Source organism: Macrotis lagotis, chromosome 3 (assembly GCF_037893015.1).
Source record: "Macrotis lagotis isolate mMagLag1 chromosome 3, bilby.v1.9.chrom.fasta, whole genome shotgun sequence".
Lineage (NCBI taxonomy): Eukaryota > Metazoa > Chordata > Mammalia > Peramelemorphia > Peramelidae > Macrotis > Macrotis lagotis.
Window position 1 is genome coordinate 275,151,982 of NC_133660.1, and position 25,264 is coordinate 275,177,245.

The 25,264-nt window shown below is 58.6% G+C and overlaps 1 protein-coding gene across 3 annotated transcripts; it reads right to left on the bottom strand.

The window, feature by feature from the left end:
* Window positions 1-1,475: 1,475 nt before the first annotated feature.
* Window positions 1,476-23,659, bottom strand: DUSP8 (dual specificity phosphatase 8). Of its 3 annotated transcripts, none has more exons than XM_074230783.1 (7): window positions 23,005-23,659; window positions 11,907-12,200; window positions 10,596-10,734; window positions 3,775-3,941; window positions 3,110-3,269; window positions 2,771-2,894; window positions 1,476-2,499 (listed from the first exon to the last, which is right to left on the bottom strand). In XM_074230783.1, exons 2-7 carry the CDS (start codon window positions 12,135-12,137, stop codon window positions 1,476-1,478), a joined length of 1,845 nt encoding a protein of 614 aa, XP_074086884.1. In that variant the 5' UTR covers window positions 12,138-12,200; window positions 23,005-23,659. The 3 variants fall into 3 exon arrangements, with proteins under 3 accessions (XP_074086884.1, XP_074086883.1, XP_074086882.1); XM_074230782.1 differs by lacking the exon at window positions 23,005-23,659 and adding an exon at window positions 22,696-22,774; XM_074230781.1 differs by lacking the exon at window positions 23,005-23,659 and adding an exon at window positions 14,516-22,076.
* Window positions 23,660-25,264: the final 1,605 nt, after the last annotated feature.

A 25,264-nucleotide genomic window follows, 5' to 3' on the forward strand; every position in this document is an offset into this window, starting at 1 on the left:
AAATAACAAGAAATGGAGGCAAGAGCTGGAAGAGGCTGGGTTTCCTTGGAAGGGCCCACCATGGCGAGAGGGTTCCCATCTCCTTTCCCGGCCCACTGAGGCCTCCAACTCCTAATAGGCCTTTAGGGATGAAGGCCAATCTACTCCTTTTAGAAATGAGGAAACTGAGGTCTGAGAGAGGGAAAAGGCCATCCTCCAGGTCCTTCCAATGGGCTGAGATTTGGGGGGGGGCAGAGGCCAGAGCAGGGGAGGGCTGGAGAGGAAGGGCCCAGGAATCTGGGGGGGGGGGAGCAGACTTGGTTCCAGCCAGAGGCTTTTGGGTAGAGGCAGGGGGAGGGTCCAGGACGGAGGGAGGAAGCTAGGGTGGCACAGCCCAGAAGGTGGGGGATGAGGAGTCCAGCCAGTGCATCAAGGGCCATGACAGGCCAGCCATAGCTGCCCCCCTCCCCCCAACTGTAAACCTGAGATCAGTCCTTCCTAAAGGCCACTGGGCTGGCTGGGGGGGGGTGGGGGTGGATGAGAACAGAGCAGAACAGGCAGAGGCCCCCCAGCTCCACCTTCACTCACACACCACATACACCCATCCACAGACACAAACACACCACCACCCTCCCCCCACGTCTCCACCCCACCACACACACACACACACACACACACACACACACACACACACACACACACAACACAACCACACACACGGCTTCTAGCAAGAAGGCCCCCCGGGGCTCAGGAGTGACTCAAATCCACCCCACACCCTTTGCCAGCCTGCCACCTATTCTAGGGCCTGATCCCCAACCCCACTGCCTTCTTATCCCTGTGCCCAACCAGGGACCACCATCACCCCCATGTCTTTCCTGCTGCCCTTGGGTCTCCAAGGACCTCAATTCAGTTCAATCGTGGGCCTGTCTCTTACTAGAGCCTGACTGAAAAAAAAAAGGAGGAAGGAAGAAAAGAAAAGAAGCCAAGAGGATGTGGGGAGGGGGAGCAGGAATGGGGGGGGGGGGCGGGAGGTTCCGCGGCTCAGTTTGTGGCAAAGATTTTTTTTTCATTTTTCTTTTTTCTTATGTAAAAAGTGCATGAAAGCAGCCTCGGTGGGTCTGGGGGGGTTGGGGTCTGGGCCCCTGTGCCTCCTGCCCCCAGGGTGCTACCAAAGGGAACCGGGTGGCGGCCTTGTATTGCTTAGAAACGTGTGTTTCAATTTAAATACCGTACAGTAAAAACAGAGCGTGCAGAAGGCCCCGTGAGTGGCGAGTCATTGCCAGAATGAACAGCTTCAATAAATAAAAAATCTGGGCCCCTGCCTCTAGGGGCCCGGCGGCCTGGGCCTTCCCGGGGCCGTCATCCTTGGCCCCGCTGGCCCCCACGGCCTGGGCGGCCACCAGCGGGAACGGAGGCCCAGCGGGGTGCTCCGGGCACAGCCCGCCTGTCTTATAAATACCCCCTCCCCTCCCCCCCAGCCCACCCACCCGCAGCTGTCAGGACACCTCAATGATCTCCATGCTTCCTGAGAAGCTAGCTTGCTTGCCGATGTTCCCGAGGTCCTCCCTGGCCCGGCCCTCCACCATGCCCTCCTCAAACTCCATCTGGCAGCTCCTCCGCTTAAAAGCCTTCTCAGACCCGGGGTCCTCATGCCAGCTATGCCTGCTGTCCCGGGGCTCTGCTCGGGGCTTGTCCCTCCGTCTCAGATCCGGGCCGCCACCGCCCTGAAGGCCCGGCCGGCCGAAGGAGGCTGCCGGCGGGAAGAGGGCAGGGGGCCCCCCGCCACCCCCTGCACCCTCTGGGTTCAAGTACCAAGGCCCCTCGGGGGAGGGTGTCCCAGGGGAGTCCAGGGGCAGGGCCCAGCCTCCTGGGCCAGGGCCGGGCAGGCCGTGGACGGAGAGGCCGAGCCGGCCATCCTCGCCTCCACCGGACGCCAGCCCCGATTTGGGGGTCGCGCCAAAGTTCAGACTGAGGCTGTGACCCGGGGACGTGGCCGGGTGCCTGTGCTTCCTCCTCGGCCGAGGCTTGGCCTCCGGGGGCAGATCAGCCCCAGTCCCGGGCCGGTCAGGACTCTCAGGGCTGGGGGATGTTCCAGAGGGGCTGTCTAGCTTGCAGAGCTTGGGAGCCTCACCAGGGTCAGGGGGTCCTGGGGCCTCAGGCTGCCTGCTGGGGGCGTAAGCTGACTTGATGTCCAAGGAGAAGGAGCGCTTGAGCCGGTTGGTGTCCTGGATCCTCTCGGAGGACAGATGGAGCCCTCGGAGGCCCTGCTGGAGGGCGCTGGCACACAGGGGCTTGGTGGGGGCTGCTGGCTCACTGCCTTCCCCGCTGGGCTCTGAGGTAGATGGTGGTGGCAATGGCAGTGGCTGGGCAGGGGAGGGCAGGGGCTCGGCTGAGTCCGGCGCCAGGGGCTCACCCTCGGCCTTCAGGGCCTTTAGGAGCTTCAGGCTGCGCTCGTACTCGAGCAGCTGACCCAGGAAGTTGAAGTTGGGCGAGATAGATGGGCGGCGGTCCTTCACAAACCTGCAAGGGCCAGGCAGGGTTGGCCAGGGCTTCCCCTGCCCCCCCCCCCGGGAGCCTGCATACCCCCAGACTTCCCCGGGGCCTGGGGCCTGCCCGGGAATGGGAAACTCTGGTGAGCCACCCAGGGCCCACAAAAGGGCAGAGCCCAGATGCTAACCAGAGCGGATGTCCTAAAAATTAGGGTTGGGGCCGGGACAGGACCTTAGCCCTTCGTGGTCCTGGGGCACTGCCCGCAACCCCCATCAGCCCGGGTCCGCCCAAGTGGGGTCACCTGTAGGCGTCGTCTGAGGACATGCCCATGGTCTTCATGATGTAGGCGATAGCGATGGTGGCCGAGCGGGAGATGCCAGCCAGGCAGTGCACTATCACTTGGGAGCTGGACAGCTTTGCCTTGTCTGGGGACGGTGGGGGGGGAGGGTGGCCATCAGGGGTGGCACTGCCACCAGGAAGGCCCAGAGCTCCCTTCTTCACCACTGTCCCGGCCTGGGCCCCCAGACCTCCCCACTGCCCTGGCCCCTGGGCCTCCCCAGGATCCCCAGACCTCCCCACCGTCCTGGCCCCCAGGCCTGCCTTGGTCCCCAGGCTGCCTGGCCTCCCCACACTCCCTCACCTATGAACTCTATGGACTTGTCCAGCCAAGGCAGCAGCTTTTCGCAGTAACTGTCATTCACAGGGATGCGCATGAAGCGACTCTCACAGATGAAGTCCGGCTTTGGGCAGGAGTTACTGGCGTTAAGGACGTAGCTTATTCCATTTCGGGTCATGAGATCCTGCACAGGCAAAGTTCAGGTGGAGGGCCCCTCTGGGGACCCCAGCAACACCAGCAGAACACCTAACACGGGTCTCTTACAGATGAGAAAACTGAGTCTCTCAGAAGGATAGGGACTTGACCAGAGCCATATAGGAAGGCAGAGTGAGTTGGATGTAACTGGAAGGAACCCAGGACCACCTGCCCTTAATCGCGCCCCCCTAGCCCCGAGGCAGCGGGCTGCCCTGGAGAAGGGAACCAGCAGCTGGGTTGGAGGTGGGCCTTATGGAATCCTTCCAGAAACCCTGCCTGTGTCTCATGGGGGCCCCACACCATCCTACTTAACCTCTGCCAGTGAGTGGCACAGTGGGTGGAATACTGGGCATCTGGAATCTGGCAAATCACCATGCCTCAGTTCCTCCCCTCTAAAATGGGGCTCACAGCACCTAGCCCCTCAGGGCAATAACTAGGTGGACAGCATTTTCTAGACCACCCCACCCTGCTCCCCAAGAGGGGCCCATCCCTACCTGGTTAAGGACATCCTTCTGGGAGCCCAGGTAAAGGTGAGGGAGGATGCGGGTCAGAGCAACACTGGCCACAGGCAGGCAGGGCTGGGAGAGGCTCATGGGCAGACTGGCGGCTGGTTTCCCCTCGCAGAGGCCAGGGAAGCAGGAAGAGAAGGCGGCAAAGCCTCCTGTGGATGGAAGGGCCAGGTGGTTAATGGGGGTGGCACATAGGCGATGCCAACCCAGAACCTCCAGCTAGTCTGGCAGTAGGCTCCCCCTGCCCCCCTCCAGGGCTTGTTCCAGCTTGGCTTTATAGGGTCCCCACCCTGCCCACATCCCAGCCTGGCTAATTAGGGGGCCCCAGCACGCAAGAAGCGACGCCCAACAAAGAGGAAGTCCCAGCTGCTTGGATGGCCAGGGCTGCAGAAGGCATGGCTCACTGCTGCTGTTGCCCTGGGGCTGGTGACACCCTGGCCCCAGCCATCCCTAGGAAAAGGCAATAGGGGGAACCCCTATTCTCCCTTGCTCCCCACAAGGACTCCCTCGATCCATCCTGGCTTTCCCTCCCCATTCAAGGGCCTTTGCCAAGCTGTGAGTGTTGGGTGCCCCTAGGGGATGACATCACTGGCGGCACAGGTTGCCCGGTTATCCCACCCCCACATCTAACCCTGGGAGCCAGCTGAGGGCACACCACCCAGACTCCAAGGAAGGACATGCCTGCTGTGGCCAGGCAAGGAGCACGGGGGCCACTTGGCGAGTCCTTTCCAAGCCTGTAGATAGCACGTTCCTGGGGAGAAGCCTTGCACTAGAAGTCCAGGGGACACTTCTCTCTTTGTGGCCTTTGTCAGGCCCAGTGAACATTGGGGAGACATGTCTACCCTGTCAGGGCCTGTGCAGGATGGCAGATTCAAAGTCAGAAGTTGGGGTGTATGTGTGTGTGTATAGATGTAAGTCTTTATGTGTGGATGGGCTCATGTGTGTTGGGAGGTGACAAGGGTACAAGGCGGGAGACACAAAGTTGGACCCAACTCGGGCTCCCTCTCCTCAGGGCCTGTGAGCAAGGGTGTGCCCTCTGCCTGTCCCCCGAAGCCTCACAGCACCCCTAAAGAGGTGTGATGTCATGCTGATGAGTCACCATCCCTTGGTCCAGGGACTGGAGGCTCCAAGAGGGGTCTCTGAGGAAGGCTCCTAACCTAGGACTTTCTGAGTCCTCCAGAGCCTCATTTGCTAGGATCTCTGGAAAACAGGGAAGAAAGCAGGAAAGGGAGCTGGAACAAATGGGGGGGCTTGAATGCTGGGGGAAGGCCTTGGTCTGACCTCAGAGTGGGGCTGCTTAGGGGTCCCAGACCTCTCAGACAGTCATCAGTCCCTGAATGTACAACATAAAATACTCAAAACTCCAAAGAAAACCCAGGGTCTCGTGTACACAAAGTATGACTGGCAGTTCTGCCGGCGTGGCAAAGGGCCGGGCACTGGGAGCTGCTGACCCACTGGCGGCCAGCCAGCCGAGTACTAGGCCCCAAGAAGTGATGAAGGACATGGTTTCTGAGAGGCCAGGAAGACTCGGATGGGAGGATGCCAAGGGACAGGGCAGGAGCAAGAGGGTCACCTAGGCTGGGAAGACAAGGCACATTGGCCAAGCATGAGAAGGTTAACAGCAGGGTCATGGGGGGGGGTCAAAGGGCATGAAGGGACACACGCTTCTGGACATGGATGACAGGCAAGAGAAACAAGAGTTTCTTTCGTTCTTTCTCTAGGGAGGAGGAGAGGGAAAGAAGAGATTGTTGTTTACTGAAAATTAATTGAAAATTTAAACAGATCAATTGATAGACCTCAGGTTGGGAATTCTGGTCCTCAAGGCAAAGGGGAGATTCCCACCCTCAGAATCAGCTTGGGGGAAGCTGACTCCGGCAGCTGAGGGGGGGCAGGCCTTCGGAGGTGAGGAATGGTAGTTGAGCCATCCCAGCCCCAGAGTTTGGGAGGGTAAGGCTGGGCCCAGGGCAGTGGTGGACAGGAGAGCCTGATGCTGAGGCTGGCAGACTGAGATTGGGCACTAGATGAGAAAGGAAGGGGGAGGGAGGGGTAAGGATGACTCTAAGGTTGCCAGGCTGGATGACTGGCAGGATGGTGTTGCCCCAACAGAGACAGGAAGGCTGGCAGAGCAAACAATAAGCTCACCTTCTCACCAGCTTCCCAAAGGGCAGGGCAGGGGTGAGTGTTAGTTGGGATGGTCCCAGCAGATGAAGCATCTGGGGGGGGGGGGGCTGACATGATGATCTCAGTCTGCAGTGTAGGGCAGTACACTGGGAAGGAAGGAGGAGGAAGAGGAAATAGTTTAGATTCCCAAGGCCTGGGCTTGGAGATCTGTGGCGAAACCATGAAGGAAGTCCCTTCCTCAGAGCCTGCTTGGGTGGGACCTCAGCCATTCTGGCCCAAGACCCAGGGAGACCCCACTGCTAGTTCCCTAAGAAAAGTTGACTTGGGCTCAGATTCCAGGGCCAAAGTAGGGGCAGTGAGCCAGATGGGCATCTCCCTTCCTAGAGGTCTGCAGCAGAAGTGGGCCCCCAACCTTGACAAGCCCAAGGGATGGGGTGTCCATCAGGGATGGGGCAGGCACAGAGGACTGAAGGCCCAGGGCCAGATCCTCTCCTCCTGGGGGCTTCCCCCGACCCGTGGGCATTGTGAGGGTCGCAGGACAATGCCCCCTCTTCATGCTTGAGGTGAGCCCAGGATCCCCGGGGGCCCTGGGGACTTCAGCTGTAGCCTGGTCTGATCACAGACTCCTCCCAACCCTGGCGACACGCCAGCAGTGACTCTATCCTGTCTACAAAATCAAGTCCAAACTCGGGCAGCCTGAAATTCAGGGCTGCATCACTTCTACCTCCAGTGTCCCCAACCTCAGCCAGCTGGGAGCTGAGCTCGGGGGCCTGGCTCCCCTGCCCCCTTCCCCATGAAGCCTGCCTTGACTCCCCTCTGCCAACCTGAGACCTGGACTGTCCTCAGGCTCTTCTGCCCCTGGCCCAGCCTGCTGCTCTCTGGGGACCAGGAAGAAGGGGTGTGTGTGTGTGTGTGTGTGTGTGTGTGTGGTGTGTAATGTGGAGTGGTATGTGATGTGTGTATATGTGGTGTATGTGTGTTGTGGTGTGTGATGTGTTGTGTATGACATGTGTTCTCTGTGTGTGTTATGGGGTATGCGCCTGTGTGAGTGAGTGAGCCCCCCCACGCCTGGGAACTCTGGCTGCGGGCTAAGTAAAGAGAGGTGTGGCACGCTGGCAGCTGCTGGCCGCTGACCACAGCGGGATGTTATGCAGGTCAGGACCCTTCCCCCGAGCCACCTCCGCTGGAGCCCCCGCGTTGTCCCCCTCCCTGCTCATGTGCCGTGCTGGTAGAAGCCCCGCCTGGGGGCCACGGGCTGGGGTTACAGTCTGGGAAGTGGCTCCAGTCTCATTGCCCCTCCCCTGTGGGCAACGTGCCCCACCCCCGCCTCGTGGCTCCTGTCCGCCCCACTCTGGCACATGGGTGGGCTCTGGTTGGGGGGTCGGCATGGCCCCAGGGCTCCCCCGGCATGGACTGGGTGGCTAGGATGACCAGAAGCACGCGCAGACCAGCCCCAGTGACCTCTGGGAGCCCGCCTCGCTAAGGGGTCAGGCATGAGGCCCCACATTCCTTATTCAGCGTCCAGACATGCAGCAGGGCCTCCCATGGTCCTGGGACCCCAGGCCAGCTTAAAGGGACAGAACCTCCTTTCCTGGCCTTGGCTGTTGGGAGGCCCAGGGCAAATCTCCTGGGGGCCCCTCTTGGAAAGGCTCCCCCCGGAGATTGGGGGTCAGGAACCATGCCTTACTGTGCCCAGGAATGCCCGTGAGCCCAGTGGGGGTTTTCTGGAGTGGGCTGTCATGCCCTTCTCCAGCTCATTTGACAGATGAGGAGACTGAGGTGCTCAGGGTGAGGTGACTCATCCAGGGTCACACAGCTGGGAAATGATGCACCAAGGATGGTCTTCCCGACTCCAGGCCAGGCCCTGTGCCCGGTGGGGCCCCCATCCAGCCCACAGCTGATCTGAGTCTGGGGAACTGGAGTTGGGCTCCCGCCTGCCCCCCACCCTATTTCTGGACTAGTCCCAGCTTCCTTCAAGCCTCTTCCCTGAGCCTACTTTCTTCAGGGTCTTCCCTCTTCCCCCTCAGATGGGAGCTCCCAGTGCCTGTACACAGCAGGCACTTCATAAACACTCACAGTCAGTGGATTCAAAGGGAGGCCACAAGCTGGTCAACAGCACCCTAGGGGGTCTCCTGCCATGGGGCCCTACTCTTGGCCCACACCCCTGAACACATTCATCAACAACTGGTTCAATGACCTGGATGGTATCTTGTCCAAGGGGTCCAAGGTCAGGGAGCTGGGGACCCTAGGGCACGGTGGCCAGGACTCCCTCCAAACACCTCCACCGGGCCCACCAAAGTGAAAGGCTGACTGTAAGCACAGACCGAAGCTCCACTGGGCCTCTTGAATCCAAAGTGGAGGGAGGGCCCGGCATGGCCCAAGGGTGGCCACCAAGCCTGGGGAGCCCCAGGGGTCTGTTTCCCTGCCCCTGCCCCTGGTAGGAGCTCTGCTCTCCCACTTGTCCCTTGGGGAGAGGGCACCCAACTCCCTCAGATGACAGAGACCAAATGGAGGATACACTTGTTGGCGGCTGGACAGGGTGTCCCAACCTCCCCAGGTGAGGAGGCTGAGGCCAGCGTCACCTTCAGTTCTGAAGTGAAATCAAGGGCTCCAGAGACCTGGAGCAACTGGCAGCAGCCCCGGGATTTCCTGGGCACAGTCAGGGGGGAGGGGGTCACAAGACTCCAAGGGTCAGTCTTTAGTTTGAACAAAGACTCAAGTGGCTCCCAAATCCCAGACTTTTCATCTTGCCTGAAGACCGCCGGTTGTGGCAGCCCAATAATGGGGAGGAGGAAGGGGAGAGGACGGGGAGGAGGGATGAAGACACTTGTAACATACTGAGAGAGGGCAGCTCTGACACAGAAGACCCCCGTCTTCCCAGAGTCATCCCCTTTCTATCCATCCTTCGAGGCTCTACCGCCATCTGTGACTGCCTGAGCCTCCGCGGGGTCTCTTCCTCCTCTGACACTAAGCCTCCTGTGATGGGGAGCTCACTCCCTTCCCTGGCTGGCTGCTCTCCTTCTCTCTCCCTGTTTAGTCAAACTGTTCAATTTTTTCCTTCAGAACAAGGAGGGGTATAGTGAGTGACTGCTGTCTGTGAGTGTGTGTGTTTCTGTGTGTGTGTGTTTCTGTGTGTGTGTGTTTCTGTGAGTGTGTGTGTGTGTGTGTGTGTGTGTGTGTGTTTGTGTTTGTGAGCATTAAGAGGGGGCAACTGGCTGGGAATCGCTGACTTGGAGCACTTGATGGAAGGTGGGGACAGGGAAAGGAAGGGCAAAGATGCCATTTCCTGGCCCCGATGAGATTCTGGGCCAAGGAGCATTTACAAATTTCAGGAGATTCTTCTACCCTGGGGCAGGGGAGGGAGCATCCTTCTTCCCAGTTTACAGATGAGGAAACTGAGGCAGACAGGTGAAATGTGGTCCTGCAGCTGAGAATCTCCCTGATTCCAGGCCTGGCAGCCTCTTGGGGCCAAGCCAGGTAGGCCCATGACCCTTCTACCTCCTCTCCCAGTCTCTGGGTGGTGCTGGGAATACATGGGCAGGAGTCCAGGGCCCAGTGCCTCTCCCCTCCCTTCCCAGGGGCTCTGGATCTGGCACCAAGCCAAGCCTGCAGACTACCCTTCCTAGGGCCAGGAGGATCCCATCACCCCAGGACAATGCCCGGGATGGCAGACACATCGGTGGGCCGCTCCCACAGCCTGCTGGGGCTACTTATACCAAGTGGTGGGAAGTGGTGTGAGGAGGTGGCAGTGGCGGTGGCATCCATGGCCTTGGCTAGGTGGCCTTTAGTTCCCCAGGGAGAAGACTTGGGCTCTGGCACAAGGCAGATGCCCCCACTTCCTCCCTTCCACCCCCCCACCTCAAATGGCCCTGAGGCAGAAGGATCCAAATGGTGCTGAAGCTGTGTACACAGTGGGTGCCTAATAAATGTGGGTGAACAAAGGAACAACTGCCAAGCTCTTGGAGCTTACTGACAGCCATCTGGCTGGGATTATGATGTCCTGAGGAGTTGGGACCCGATTCCCCTCCGTCTGCCCCTCCCCACTTGCTGCCAGCCATGCAGGCCTCAGTCTAAGGCAGAGCTGGGACACCCTCCTCAGAGGCTGGGGGACCCCCCAGGGGGCTGGCAACTAGAACAAGAGCTCCTTCCAGACTATCTTTGATCCCCAAGTCAGAAGCCTTGGCTTGGGGGGACCAGACTGGCCAAGGGCCAGTCCAGCTGAGGGCCAATCCTTAAGACTCTGGTCTCCTGGTACCCAGGAGCCTCTTTTGCCCCTCCCCGCTTTAAAAGCCTTGTTATTGCTGTCCCCAACCCGTTGGGGAGGGCAAGGTTCAGGGCAGCTCCACCCCAACTTCGCCCCACCTCCTCTCAGAACGCCTCTCTGGGCCTCTGCTCTCTCATCTGTAAAATGGGGAATCTCTTTATCCAGCCTGCTTTGGGGGACTGTTAGGGCTAGGTTAGGTCTCCCCTGAAATGGGAGGGTGAGGCCCAGAGTCCTGAGCCTCCTCTCTCTGGGACCTCCCAGCCTCCCTGGCCCTGGGCTCTGGCCTCAGCCTCCTCACCTAGAAAGGTATCACAAAGGAGATTTGGACGAAAGGGCTCAAGTCCCCTGCCAGGTCCTCCCCCACAACCAGGCCCCACTTCAGGGTCTGGCACAGTGTGGTGCCCTGCACCCTCCCTCCTACCTGTGAGGATGGAGACGCTGTGGAAGCAGCCATCCAGTTTGCTGAGCAGGATGGAGAGGAAGCTGTCGGCGGCCAGGACGCTGGCATCCCTGGTGCTCTGGTCATACACCACCACGTCCCGCCTTTCCTCGGTCTCCACCTGGGGGGGGCATGGGGGAGGAGCTGCTGTCAGGGCGCCCCCAGCAGAGAAAGTGGCCCCAGAGGGAGGAGGAGAGGTTCCAGCCTCCCTCCCCAGAGGGAGAAGGCTGGGGTCCCCTACCCCCTCCTCCTCCACACACACACAGCCATGTCCATATGGGGCCCCCCAGCTGGTGTCCAGGATGGGAGCTGTGTGACCTAGGCCAAAGACCTAGGCCAAGGCCCTGGAGAGGAGGAGGCCCGGGGCCAGATTTGAGTCTGACCTTCCCCCTTCCCCTCCAACTGTCCACACCCTGAAGGCAGGGGTCCCCAAACATGGGGCCCTGGGCCCCAGAACCTTGGGGAGCCTAGAAGAGGAATTGGGCAGAGTTGGCTCTCACTGGACAGAGGCAAGCTCAGGAGGCTGCTGGAGGTCAGTGGGGGGGCCTCTTGGGCAGCCTCGGGCCAGCTCTGGTTCCCGTGTCCACTGAGCGACTGGGGCCCTGGGTCCTGGCAGACCTCACTAAGGGGACGCTAAGGGGAAGGTAGAAGAAGCTGGCAGAGGGCTGGGCCTGAGGTGCCCCCCCCACTCCAGTCCAAGGCTGACCTAAGGCAGAATGTTTGCTACAGGACTGAGCTCTGACTTGGGAACCAGCCCCCTCCCCGAAGCAGGGTGAGGTCACTGGCAGCCAATGAAAGCCCACCACCATGGGGGGCGGGGGTGGGGGGAGGCGGGAGGTGGCAGATGGTCCCAGCTGGTGGGTGGAGGGAAGGAGGGAGATTGCAAGGCAGGAGGCTGGGGGATGGCGGGTGGCCGGGGTGGAAACCAGGCCCTTGCCCTGGACCCGCCTTGCTCCGAGGCAATTCTCGGGACCCCATTCCATTCCTGCCCACTCAGGTACCTCCCCTTCTGGGCGAGCCCTAAGCTGCCCAGCCAGCCTGGCCACCCGGGCCATGGCACTAAGGCCTGGGGATGGGCCTTTCTCATCAGCCCACCACCAGGAGGCCCCAGGAAGGAGGGCAGAGCTGGGGCTGGGGTGCCTGGGTGGACGGGGAGAACCCCGGGTGGATTCTGCGTCTGTCAGCTCACTGAGGCAGTGCTCAGGCTCAGTTTCCCCGCCTGTACTAAAGGGGCAAATCAGGGCCCTCCCAGCTCTCGTCCCATGGGCCATAGCCCCCACTCTGGTCACCCACCTTCATCCTGGACGCCGGCTGGATGAGCTCGCTGATGGACACCTTGTCCTGCTGCAGCCTCCTCTTCACCAGCTTGGAGCAGCAGATGTTAACGGAGCTGAGCACGTGACCGCTATTGTACTCCACGAAGGAGCGGCTATCGATGACCAGGGGCCCCCCAGCTCCCCGGCGCAGGAGGCTCGCCAGCTTCTTGGCGTCCACGACTTTCCGAGGGAGCCTGTCCCCGGCCATGCTGCCACCGGGGCGTTGGCGAGGGGCGGCTAGAGACCAGAGTGCCCACACATGGTGCCAGACCTGCAGAGGGGGACAAGAGGGTGTCGTCAGTGTCGGGCAGCCCGCTGAGCTGCGGGGGTCCTGGGGGTGCAGAGGAGAGAAGGGTGGGAGGGGGGGCTGCGACGGCCTGCCCCCCTCTGACGAGATGCTCCCCTGAACCAGGGCCCAGAAGCTGATGCCACAGTGGCAATGACCAGAGGCCCAGGAGGGCCACCGGCAGGTCTCCCCTCTTCTTACTCATAAACCTGGGAGGGAGAGGCAGGAAATAAGGTCAGCCCGGCTCCCCCCCCCCCCAGGTGCCTCTCTGGTCTGCTCTTCATGTCCTCCATAATCCTCCTAGGGTGACCAGGCTGGGGCATTAGCATAAGCCTCTAATCCTCAGTCCTGAGCCCAGAGGGCCAGGGAGGGCCCAGGGAGTAGCAGGAGTGGGCACCCCCAAGCTGATCCAGGGGCCTCTTCCCCAAAGTTCAGCAGGACTGGGGGATCATGGAGAGCCCAAAAATCCATCCCTGAGCCTGTGCCCACCATGTAGTCCACCCCAGGGTGTTTGAGGGTCACAGAATTAGCTGTCTCTGGTGCCCAGACCCTCCTGCCAAGCCTGCACCTGAATTTGCTTTCTCTTTCTCAATCCTTTCCCCAAAACACACAGTATGAGAAGGGGACAATACAGCTCAGGGCCCCCACTGAGGCTGAGTAGAAAGAGGAGACCCTCCCCCTCCCCATAGTGAGCCTGCAAGCAGGATCACAAATCCAAATTCTCCCTTCAGTCTCTCTGTGACCCAGGCCCTCCAGTTCCCTGAGGTCCTAGTGAAAGGGAAGGGCGGCCAAACCAAACTCCTGGGGGGGGGGGGCAACCATGCTGCACCCCCCCCCCAGCCAAGGAAGGAAAAGATTTTAGGCACAAGGATTAGGTGGGAGAGCCAAGACAGAGGGAAACCAAGGGGAGCTGGATCCCTGAGACCGAGACCCCAGAGTAAGCTGCTTGGGCTGTGCCCTCCTGGGCCTCAGTGAGCCCCGCGAGCCTCAGTTTCCTCATCTGTAAAGTGATGGGGCGAGTCCTGGAGGACAGACATGAAGCCCACCTGGTCAGCACTCTCTGCTTCAGTTTCCTGATTGATAAAATGGGGATAATCATAGCTGCAAACCCCGGGGAGAGAGACAATGGGCATGAGTGTAGGAACGCTGAGATGTCAGCCCCCAAGGTTGAGCAAGAGGAGGAGGGGAGAGATTGGAGAAGGCAGGTGGAGCCCACCCCCAGGAGCTCTAGCCAGGGTCCGGTGGGAGGTGAGGACCCACCTGGGGTGAGGGAGAGGATGTGCCCTTCTTATTCTTATTCTCTTCCTTTCTCTTCCCCCTCCTTCCTCCCCCCCATATGTGAAAGATGTCAAGAAAGTGATTTGGCAAAGAAATGGAGGTCCTGCCCCCAAGGGCCTTCCCTGTCATTATCCAGAAAGGTCACTACAAAATATAAACTGAGTCAAGGTAACTTAAGAGAGTCAGGGCTGAGGGGAGAGGTGAGGAAAGAGGCTGGCCCGGGCTTGGACTGAGAGCAGGGAGGGAGTGCCAAGGTCCCACTGTGAGAGGGAGGAGGCTGCAGACCTCCAGCTAGGGTAGTGGGGCAAGGGGACTTGGAAGGGGCCTCCAGCTCTCTATTCAACTTCATGTGACAAGCATCTTCCTGGATCCTCATGTTTTACAGTTGAGGAAACTGAGGCAAGCAAGGGCTTAAGTGACTGCATGCCTGAGGCTAGACTTGAATTCAAGTCTTCTGACTCTAAGTCCATCATGCCACACTGTGCCACCCAATGCCTGTGGTAGACAGGAGTACACTCAAGATGACCAGCCCAGAAAAGGTCAGTTGGAATCAGATGGGGGGGGGCTTTTGTCCTTGAACTTGGAGGCAACTGGGAGCTATGGACGCTTCTTGTGCCCCGGGTGACTGAGAGGATGGAGAAACCCCTTTCAAATGCAGGGGGCAGGTTGCTTGAGATGATGATGGGAGCAGGTAGGGGTCGGGGCAGGCCAAGCCTGGAGGGTCAAGCCAGACCAAACAATTGCCCTCAGAAGTCTGGTAAGAAAAGGGAAGCTGCACATCCATCCGGCAGGGTCAAAGGAAAAACATTAAGGCATGGTAGGGGGCAGCAGGGGAGAAGAAACGGAGGGGAAAGGGAGAAGAGGAGAAGCCCAGCCCAGCCCAGCCCAGGAAACTCACTCTCCTGTGCCTTAAAGTCATTTGCCCAGGGACACCCAACCACACCAGGCCAGAGCCAGGTTGGCACTACCCACTAGACCACATTGCCTTGAAAGGAAGATTTCCCCCCACCATTTCTGAGCACCTAAGATCTCCCAACAAGTGAAGGATGGAGGGGCTATTCTTAGCACCATCTTTCAGATGAGGAAACCGAGGCCCAATGAAGCAAAGAGATTTGCTCAGGATCTGAAGCAAGGCTTGACCTGGATTTTTCTCAACTCCAAGCCGAAAGATGGAGCTGCAACACCTGGGTGGTGAGTTTGGAAGAACTGAAATACAATGCAAAGGAAAAGATGACCTCCTCCTCCAGATGGGAGCAGGGGAGGGCGCCACTCCCTTCACCCCTCCCCTGGAATCAAATTCCTGGCCAAGGACAAGGAGCCCACTGAAGCTAGTGAGAGCATCCCTAGTGACAGGGAGCTCACTACCACTGGGCAGCCTGTTCTGGGGACGGATTCTCCTCTAGGGTCCAGGCCTGCTCTCCAGAGTGACTCCAAACCTGCATAAGAGGGTTACACAGAGATCATTCTGCCTAATCATCTCATTTTTGGGAGGATGTGAGGTTCAGAGGCGGCCCCCAGTAGGGCAATGGAGTATAGACTGGAATCTGAGGAGCCCTGAGTTCAAAGTGCAGCTTCAACACCACCTAACTTAGCTGGGTGACCCTGGAAAAGTAAGTCAACCAGAAAACATTTATTAAACATCTCTTGTGAATCAGAACTTGCCCTGGAGAAGCTCACCATCTAATAGGGGACTGGGTTGGGGGGAGGGGGAGAAAGTAGCTCTTCCTAAGAAAATAAAAAGCAATAAAATTTAAAAACCAAAACAACCCGCCCACCTCAAACAGCCTGCCTCATTCATCTTATCTCCCAAATACCTTCTCTCCCCCCAGCCTCCCTCAAGGAGGTGCTGCTTCTCACCAGTTCCCAGGACTTCAGGGGTTCCTAAATCAATACATCTAGCCCTCAACCCCTTCAGGAACCCGGGGCCCACCCCAACAACTCCAACCAGAAGACCCCCTCCCCAGGAACTAGACCTCAGAAGCACCAGGCAGGGGATCCACTCGACCTCGAATTGGCTGCCTGGCCCTCATCCTAGGTCAGACACCTATTCCCTCTTCCCTCATTAGTCTCTCTACATCTTACATGCAGCTGTCCAAATGGTCTTAAACTGCACCGATTCAGATTAGTTCACACTCCTGCTCAAATACCTACCCTAGCTCCCTATGGCTTCTTGGGTAAAACTGAAAATCCCTCACTTCGGCCTGGAAAGTCGCTTACAATCTCGCTCCCACTGATAGTTTTTTTCCTTTGCAAGGCAATGGGGTTAAGTGGCTTGCCCAAGTTCACACAGAAGTAATTACTAAGTGTCTGAGGTCAGATTTGAACTCAGGTCCTCCTGACTCCTGGGCTGGGGTTCTATTCACTGCAGCACCTAGCTGCCCCTGCCCCTGCTGATCTTGCCAAGTTTATTTCCCAGCCTTCCTTCTCTATATACTATCCACCGAAACAATCTGGTTTCCCAAGCCCATCCCCATCATCCCTGGGATGTATTGGCTCCCTGAATCACTGGGCCTCAGGGAATCCTGACCTTCCTTCCTTAAAGTCTATAAGGATTGGGCCTCTCCACGAGGTCTGGTCTGGGCCGCCTGGGGAAAGTCCTTTACCCTGCTCCCCCTCTGGGCTCTTACCCCAGTTTCTTGGATTTTACATGCGTGGGGCATTGCCCCCTTGAGGGCAGGGCAATCGTCTTAGTGACCTGGTTCCTTTTCGGAAGCTACAAAATGAGAACAGGAATCCTCACCCTGCTACTTGGATTCCTGCAGATGCCCAAAGCACTTCGGATGAGTCAGCACCACTGAGATTTGAATTGAGAGCCTCTTACTAGGACCTGACTAGTGACTGTCCCTCTGGCTCTTGAACCTGCTTCAGTCCCCGAAACCTCCAAGATGGTGGCAGTGGGTCATGGAGTCCTTGGGACCCTGGCGCTGTGAGCATTTGAAGCTGGTCCTCTGGGCTCTCTGCTCTCCCTGGTCTATGTCACTGGTAGACTCTGAAGACAGAGAGTTTGGATTCGAATTCTGTCTTTGTGACCCCTATATAGCCTGATTCCAACTGACCCCTGGGGCTTGGGCCTTTAGAAGAGAAGGCCCAAGGCACCCACAGCCCACTAAGTGCATGTTCCCTGGCCAGGCTCTGCCTCCCTCCTTCCCTCCAGCCTAGTCCCAAGGAATCTTTTCGGGGCCTATTAACCAGGATATTATTGTTATTTGTGGCCCAAGGGGACTCATTAGCAAGTTAGCACCTCTGAGGTTGCCATAGCAACAGCAGAAGTACCAGCAACAGAGGCATGGGAGGCCTCCTAGTGACAGAGGGGTGGGGCTGCAGGAGGATGGAGTGAGGGGGGTCACTGGCAGCCCCCAAAGCAGCTCAGAGAAATCACCCCCTCAGCCCTCCCCAGCTTCCTGCTGGACAGCTCCAAGAGGGAGGCCTGTCTCAGCCCACCCCAAGCTCTCCACCTGGGGATCAAGGACACCCGCATCCTTCCAACTCTCCCCTGTCCCCCACATAGTTGGTTCCCACCCCAACAACCAATGTTGAATCTCAGCCTGACCACTGACGCAGCCTCCATGTGGGTCTCCCTCTTAAGGACCTCCATTTTATTCCTCCTCATAACTGAAACGTAGACCATCCCAAAGCACAGACAGTCCTGACCCTCTGGCTCCCCTGCTCAAGCCCAGATTCCTATGGTTGGTGCTGAGAACCCTTAAGGATCAACTGAGGATAGTGATCTCTCCACTGGTCACTCGGGCCTGCCTGGGGCCCCTCACACCTGCGCTTGCACCTCTTAACTGTACTGGCACCTTGGTCCATGTTGCCGCCTGCCTGGGAAAGCCCTGGCTCCAGATGGAGCAGCCTTTCCTATAGGAGGGCCTTCCTCATTGGCCAGGTCAGGAGTCGGTTGTCTTTCATCTCTAGAGATCTGAGAGAGTCTGGGAAATTCTATATCTCTGGCTGGCATGTTCTAAGTCAGCATGCTGAGGGCAGGAGTAGGTTTCCTTTCCTCTGGCAATAGCTAGCGCTTAGCATAGGTCTGGACACTGGAAGAGGTCAACAAGCCCAGAGCACCGTGAGGACAAGTTTCCGACCTCAAGCGTCCTCTCTGGTGGCTGGAACTAGCTGAGGCATAGTGTGACAGGAATACAGACAGGAGGGGCTGCCCTCCCATGAGACTTTTCTATAGTCTTACAATAGTGCTTAAAATAAGGGGGTGGGGAGGAGACATACCAACAGCCATTTATCTACCTAGGCTACACCACAGAGGAACCTGGGAAGGACAGTAGCAGGAGGTCCAATAATTCAGAAGAGACAAATTTTAAAGTTTCATCCAGTCTCTTCTGCTCAAGAATGTTTCATGACTCCCTCACTGACCGGCTCCTCAGTCTGCCATTGAATTCACTCCAATGTCCTAACCTCCAGAAGCTTCCATTCTCCTGGTAGATCGGATGGAGAGAGTGGCCACAATGGTGGGCAGCAGGGTTGGGCTTTAGAGGTGCCTTTGACTGTGAAACCACCATCACCTGGATTGCCAGAGGGAGCTTCTGGTGACAGTGAAGTCACAGAGCTGATACAAGGAAAGTTGGTTCAAAGTAATCTGGGGAACAGAGGGGAGTGACGGATGGAGAGTCCCAGGTCCCTGAGCAGAGGCTGGAAGGGAGCTCAGGGGAACCATGGGAGGAAATGACCAGCATGGGAGATGCCCTGCCTGTCCTTTCCACCATTCATCACTTCATTATCTAATGCCAACTCTCCCAAACTGACTCCCTGCCCCAACATCTCCCAACCCATCCTGGACAGTCACATTGGAGCAACAGAAGGAAGTCAGGAGAGTTGAGTCCCAGCTCTGACACCGGTCATAAGGTTCAGATGCTAAACCACTGTAAACCTCCCTTTTCTCCTTGGAAAAACTGGAATAATAATCCTTAGTCAGCCAGAGACCAGAAGGTCATCATTCTTGAAGGCTCTTCTCTAAGGTGGCTCACTGGAGCGAATAAGCTATCCCCTAGCACCTGGATGGCCTTGAAGGTCTGCCACAGTCAGACCTCAAGCCCCGCCCTGCTTCTCCAGCTTTCAGGGTGGGGGATGGGGAGGTTCCTCTACCTTCTTCCTTCCTTCCTCTGCATAGTCTCCTCCTCCCATCAGAGCTCTAACCAACCTTTTCTCCAACCCTGCCCTACCTATTCCAAGAAGCCTTCCCTGATTGGGCCAGCCCCGCAAGGGGCTGAAGAGGGACTATCAGAGTTGGCAGAGATCTTAGAGAATCCAGTGATCAACTTCAACAAGACCCAGAGAGAAATGACTTGGCCAGGGTTACAAGTTGGGGACTCTCCCCATTTCCCACTCTAACCCCAAAAGGCTGACTGATCTACCATATATAGTTCTCCCAAAGGAGAGAGTAAGAACCTCCTGGCCCAGCTATGGTAGGCTCAGCCAGGTCTGTGGCCTTCTCCCTGAGATTCCCCTGGGTGGCCCTGAGTGTATCTCTGAGGGGACCTCTCAGCCCTGGAGGCCCAAGTACAGGTCTAGGAGCAGGGAAGAAGGAAGTTGGGGGACCAAGAATTACCCCAACCCCAGGGTCTCCCCCAGAAGCCCGAGGACAACCATGACTGGGTCAGCAGTCTCCTCCAGCTGCCTCCTCGCCCCTCAGTCTAGATTCTGCCCTTGCAGACATCCTATGCCTACCTACACCATGAACAACGAAAGCATGTCCATATTTTCTAGCAAGTCCTCCAAATCAGACTGGTCCATCTCCCGGTGTGGTGTCTGCTTCCACTGCACACCAAAGGAGAGAGGCACAGACCAGTCAGAGCTGGAGGGGGATGGGAGGGTTCACCAGGGACCAACTAGTCAGGAAGTGGCACAGCCCCTTCAAACTCAGCAGGCCAGCTGAAGGCTCACCAGCAACCTCCGCAGGTACACACTAGCACCCTCTCTCTGGGTGGACAAGCCAGCATCAACTTGAGACCCCACAACCACAATGCCCCCCATCTTTGCAGGTCTGGGATCCTGGAGTCAAAGTCATAGTGAGGAGTGGGGCAGTGGCCAGCCCCCCCAGAAGGAAGAAGGGGACAAAAGGAAGGAAAGGAAGGACCCGCCTGTTAGGCCCTGACCTCACTCTTGTATAGGAAGTCAAGGCAGGGTAGGCCTTTCTCCTCCAAAGACGCATTTAGTTTGAAAAGCTAAAAGGCTGCTTGGGAGAGAAATGTAGGTAGGCCCGTGCTTTTTGGCTGAAGTCAGAACTGAGTCACAGAAGGCAAATTTGGGGGTTCAGAGGCATCCAGCCCTGAGGGCCTTCGGCTTCCTCCCATTTCTTGACCTATGGACACATCATTTTTCCCTCCATAAAACTGTAAACTTCATGAGAGCAGGATGGCCTTATTTCTCTCCTCAGAGACTTAGGAAAAATGCTGCTTTGGAAGGTATTCCCAGGCTAATTTGGGCAGTGCTAGAAACTGCCTTGAGGTCTTTTGGAAGGACCCGTCCGAATATAGAATCACCCCCACACACACTATTAGTGCTTACGCTCACCCACCCCCCAACCCATTCATTTCTACAACCCATCCTTAGAAGACCAGAATTCAGTCACTGGCACAGGCAGAGACTGATCTGGTTCTCAAGGCTTGGGGAGAAGTGTCCCCCTTCAAACCTCTTGTACAACCTTTTCACTTTTAAAATTGAGGAAACTGAGGCTCAGTAAAAAGAAAACATATTCAGCCAATCTCTGCCACTGTTGACAATGTCCTAAAGACCCAAAGGATATCTTCCTGGCCCTCAGAGGTACTGCCCACCTGCCCTTCCTCCTGGGTAGGTCATCCAAGCTGCCCACCCCAGGATTTGTCAGGCATCTCTCAGGTCTGCCCCAACCCTCTTTGTGCAGGAGAAGCCTGGGTCCAGGGAGATGAGCAATCCCTTGTCAACACGATTTCCTACACTCTTTTAGAACGGCAGCCCCTCCCTTTCCACAATCCTTCTGAATGGGGGTTCTGGGGGGAAGGGGGGAAAGAGCAAGGTACCTCTGTTAAAACAGCTCTTTAGCTCAAAGGATTCCAGGTGCCAGAGAAGGTGCTAGAAGCAAACTCCACTGGGGCGCCTTCCTAAATCTGGACCCCTTAGGCTTCTACTCCTCCAAAGGGGATACAGAACATCCCCCCTCAGCACCTCCCATTACAGAAGGAGAATGGGGGCCATTTCCCAGGCCTAAGAGGAGGATGTTGGAGCCTGGTCTTTCCAGGAGCTGGCAGCAAATGGTCATTCCCATTTTCTTGTTAAGAATCAGAATGTTACCTTCATGGTCTGAGTAAGCCCATTTTACAGTGAGTGCACAGAGGACCTGGGCAGAAGTGAGGTGGCTTGCCCAAGGTCCCAGGACTCCCAGATGTCAGATGGGGGGCTCCCAGTGGCCCCTGGGCCAGCCTGTCCATTATTCCCGCTGGCTCCTGCTGCTGGGGGGCTGGGTCTGAGGAATGAGCTGCTTCCCTCCAGAAGGCCTTGGAGGGCAGGCTGCTTCAGTTTTGTCTTTGCAGCACACAGTAGGCAGTTACTGACACTGCCTTGGCTCAGCTCGGAGCTGAGGCCTACTACAGATGCTCCCTCCCTCCCTCCTTTCTCAGATCCTTTAGGATCCACCTGCTGAGGGAGGTTGGGCCATGCCACCCTTCATCCTCCCCACTTCACTCAATCCACTGTGCCTACCCCCCCAAGATCACAGTGCCAGGGTGCCCCCAGTCTGCCCAAAGCTTCTCTGCGCATAGGTGTAGGCAGGGTGCCTCCCTCAGTAGACTGTCAGGGACCAGCATTTGCTTGGGCTTCCTCTGGTTCTTCTCAGTTGAGATTTCTCCTACCTTACCCATATTATCCCTAAGAATTCTGGGAAGGAGGGGGACCATGCAGCCCAGGCTGCAGCCGCCAACACTGCTGCTACCAGCCACAATTTGAGTGTTTACTGAACACCTCAGGTCAGTGACCACCAACCTGCATGGAGCTCTAGGGCCTGGTGTCCCAGGTCTCTAGCATGGGCTCCCTTAGCTTCCAGGGGCCTAGCCCAGCAGAACCTAGAATCATCCCCTTCTGGAGGAAGGATGGGAGGTGGGGGGGTGGGGGTGGGCAAAGGAGTGGTGCTCTCTCCCCTTCTCTGGTCTGCTACTGCAAAGAGGAGGGGGGGGCACCCACTCCCAGCTCTCCCTATGGCTGCACCCTGGAGTTGGGAGAAGCTCAGTCTCAGGAGGAGCTGCCACTTAAGAGAGGGGGACCCCTGTGAACTGCAGCAAAGGAAGGCCTGATAAGGATGGGGTCTGCCATGGAGAAGGGGTGGGGTGAGCAGGGGAGGGGAGGAGAAGAGAGAGGAGAGGAGGGAAGGGAGAGGAGAGGAGGGGAGGTGGTCTGCAGTTTCCTTTCTCCTCCCCTCCTACATGGGCCAGGTAGGCCTACAAGGAGCTTGTGGCCTCCAATCTGCAGAGCCCATCTCCTAAAGTGTGGTGGGGAGGGGTCCACACTGGCCCTGCTTCCAAACCTGGCAAAGCAGATGGATCCAGTCCAGGCTGGGAGCACCTCTAGGGAAGGCCGACTGTGATGGGTGCAGTCCGGCCTGTCCACTCCCCCCGATCGCCCACAGTCTGGCGGCCAGCAGCCCCCCGCCCCCAATGCTCCTAGCCCAGCAGGCCCGGCCTTAGGGATGCAGGCTGTAGGGTCAGATGGACATCTCCATTTCCCCATACTCCTTCCCAGGGTGGCCCCAAGCGGCTCTCCCTGGGGCAGCCCCTCTAGGCACCAAGGCCAAGGGCGACTGTGTGAGGACTCAAGGAGGGAGATGTTGCGCCCTCCCTCCCTCCCCCCATCATGGAAGGAGACAGATACGGGGAGAAGGAAGGCTGAGGGCACCTCCTCCCGGTCCGTGACTCTGTCCGGCTCCCCGAGGTGGGTGGCTGGGGAGGGGGCTCGGCACACACAAAGGTGTGCTCCCTTCTCTCCACAAATACAGCTGTCGCCGCTGGGGGGGGGGGGGGGGGGATGGGGGTCGGCGCTGCCGCTGCTCGGTCCCGGCCCCGCTGCCCCTCTGGCCTCCTCCTCCGACCCCGCAGCAGGGGGGGAGGTTGCCCCTGGAGCCCCGCCCTGCCCCCGCCGAGCCGCTCACCTGCCCGGAGGTGCGCCCCAAGGGCCCGTCGGCGCTCGGGGGCCCAGTACCCCCCCCCCACCAGCTCGCACTCACCTCGTGCCGCCGCCCGCGGGCCAGGCCGGGCCGATCAGCCTCAGCCGCCGCCGCCGCTGCCGGCCCGGGCCGGCCAAGGTCAAAGGGAGAACCGGGCGCAGCCCGCCCCGCCCCGCCCCGCACCCCCGCCGGGAGCGCCCGGGCCCCGCTCCGCTCCGCGCACCCCCCCCCGCCAGCCTGGCGCTCACCGGCGCGGCCCCCCCCCCCCACGCAAGCCACGCGCCGCCCCTCCCCCCCGCACCCCTGGGTGCCCGCAGACCGACGAGCGGCCGGAGGAGACCGGGCCCCGATGGGCCTGCCTCGCCTTACCCGGGCTGCGGGGCTCCGGCTCTGGCTCCGGAGAACCAGGACTGCGGCGGCCGCGGGGGGAGGGGGGACCCGGGGGGAGGGGGAATGGGGAGGGAGGGGGAGAGCTTGGAGGATGAGGTCATGCCTAGAGAAAAAGGGCCCTGACGTCACCCGCAGCCAATCAGCGCGGCCGGCTCAGGGGCAGGTGACGTCAGTCTGCGAGCCGGCTAGAGAGAGAGGAGAGAGACACAGAGACAGAGAGAGAGAGGGAGAGGAGAGAGAGAGAGAGAGACAGAGAAACAGAGAGGGAGACTGAGAGGGAGACAGAATGAGAATGAGAGACAGAGAGGGGGAGACAGAGACAGAGAGAGACAGAGATAGAGAAACAGAGGAGACACAGAGAATGAGAGAAACAGAGACAAAGAGAGAGAAGAGAGAGAGAGAGAGAGAGAGAGAGAGAGAGAGAGAGAGGGATTCAGAGACAGAGACAAAGAGAGAGACAGACAAAGAGAGACGGAGACGGAGACAGAGAGAGAGCGAGCGCCTGAGAGACAGGACCAGCGGGTGCGGAGCGGAGGGAGGCGGTTGCTGAAGGGAGCTGCTGGGGGGCCGGGCCCCTCGGAGAGGCCGCTGGCGAAGGGGGGCGGGCGGGCCCGCACTGATTGGGTGTTTCTTGTGAGTCCCGGAGACTGGCTCTGCTCACCGCTGACAAAGAGGAGGAAACCAGGCTTCGGACCCGGCAGGCGGGGGGTGGGGGGAGGGAGAAGGGGGGGACGCCAAGATCTGGCCGGGGAGAGGAGATGGCTCGCCTCTGGGTCGCATCGACTCTGCCACCCCCCACCCCCAAGCCTTCCGCGGCTCCCTCCTGCTGCTGCTGCTGCTCCCGAGCCCCTGAGGCTCATGGTGTCATCTCGAGATTCATTCGTTCGTTCGTTCCTTCATTCATTCCACACAGGCCGCCCTCAGTACCAGGCCCGGGGAAGTCCGAGCGGCCGGGAGGGGGGAGGGGGCGGGGCGGCGAGGAGGGGGCGGAGCCTAGAGAGAAACACGGCCACAAGGTAGCTCCCGGGTGGATACAAAGTAACTCTGTGCGCGGCCCCGCCCGCAGGCGCCGCGGCCTCGCTTCCGGCCTCGGGGGCTCCGGGCCCATCTCAGCCCCCGAAGGCTCTCCAGCCGCCCCGGGCCGCTGCCAGACCTTCCTTCAGAACACAGTCCCATCAGCCCCCTGCCCTCTGTGCCAGGGGATCTGCAGCCAGAGGTACAAGCCTAGGGAAAGCCAGTCCTTGTCTCCCAAGAACTTCCATTCGGATTGGGAAGGCCAAGGGGCGGCTAGGGGGCGCTGCAGTGGATAGATCTCTGGGCCTGGAGGCTTGAAGACGGCATGACTTGAAATCCAGCCTCAGACACTTCCTAGATGGGTGACCCTAGGCAAGTCACTTCAGCTTGCCTCAGTTTCCTCCTCTGTAAAATGAAAGGAAATGGCAAACCACTCCAGTATCTTTTCCAAGAAAATCCCCAAAGGGGTCACGACGTCGGACACAACTGAATAAGACCCAACAGCAAACCCATAAAAGGAAGCTAAGGATCCGGGATGGGGATGGGGGGGGGAGGGCACTGCAGATGGACAGGCATTTGGGGGAAGTTCGGGAAGCTCCGACTGGCTGTGGCGCCCCCCTTAAACAGAGGTTGGGGAAGAGCTTCAGTCAGAGAACGGGGCCAGGCGTAAAGCCCAGAGCTGTGAAGTGGTCTTCCAGGATGGCCAGGCTTCCCACCAAGGGGGCCTGGAATCAGGAAAATCTTTGTTCAATTCAGTCTCAGACACGTCCGGACTGTGTGACTTTGGTCCATTCTCTTCATCTCAGCCTGCCTCAGTTTCCTCAACTGTAAAACAGGACTAATGAGAGCTTGTGCTTCCCACAATATCAGGCCTATAGAGCCCACTCTCTCTTTTCCACTAGTCATCCTAGTTCTAATTTTCATCCTTCCCCCTGCCCCTTCTCAGCCCTATTTTTAAGAGCCTCATTGATCTTCCTCCTCATTTCTGCTCAGTGGGCCCTAAAGGTCCATTGGGCTAGGTCAGCTCAGGGAATCCTGGACGGATCTAAGCCCTCCCTCATTTGTCTTTACAGTTCCTTCCTAGTCTGGCCCCAACCACCTTCTAGGCTACTAAAGGCCACTCCTCTCCATGGGGAACCCAGACCAGGCTCTTGGGCCTGCTTGCCCCGCTCCATTCCCACTAAGGTGGTGCCTTGAGACCTGGCCCAATCACTTGGAATGCTGG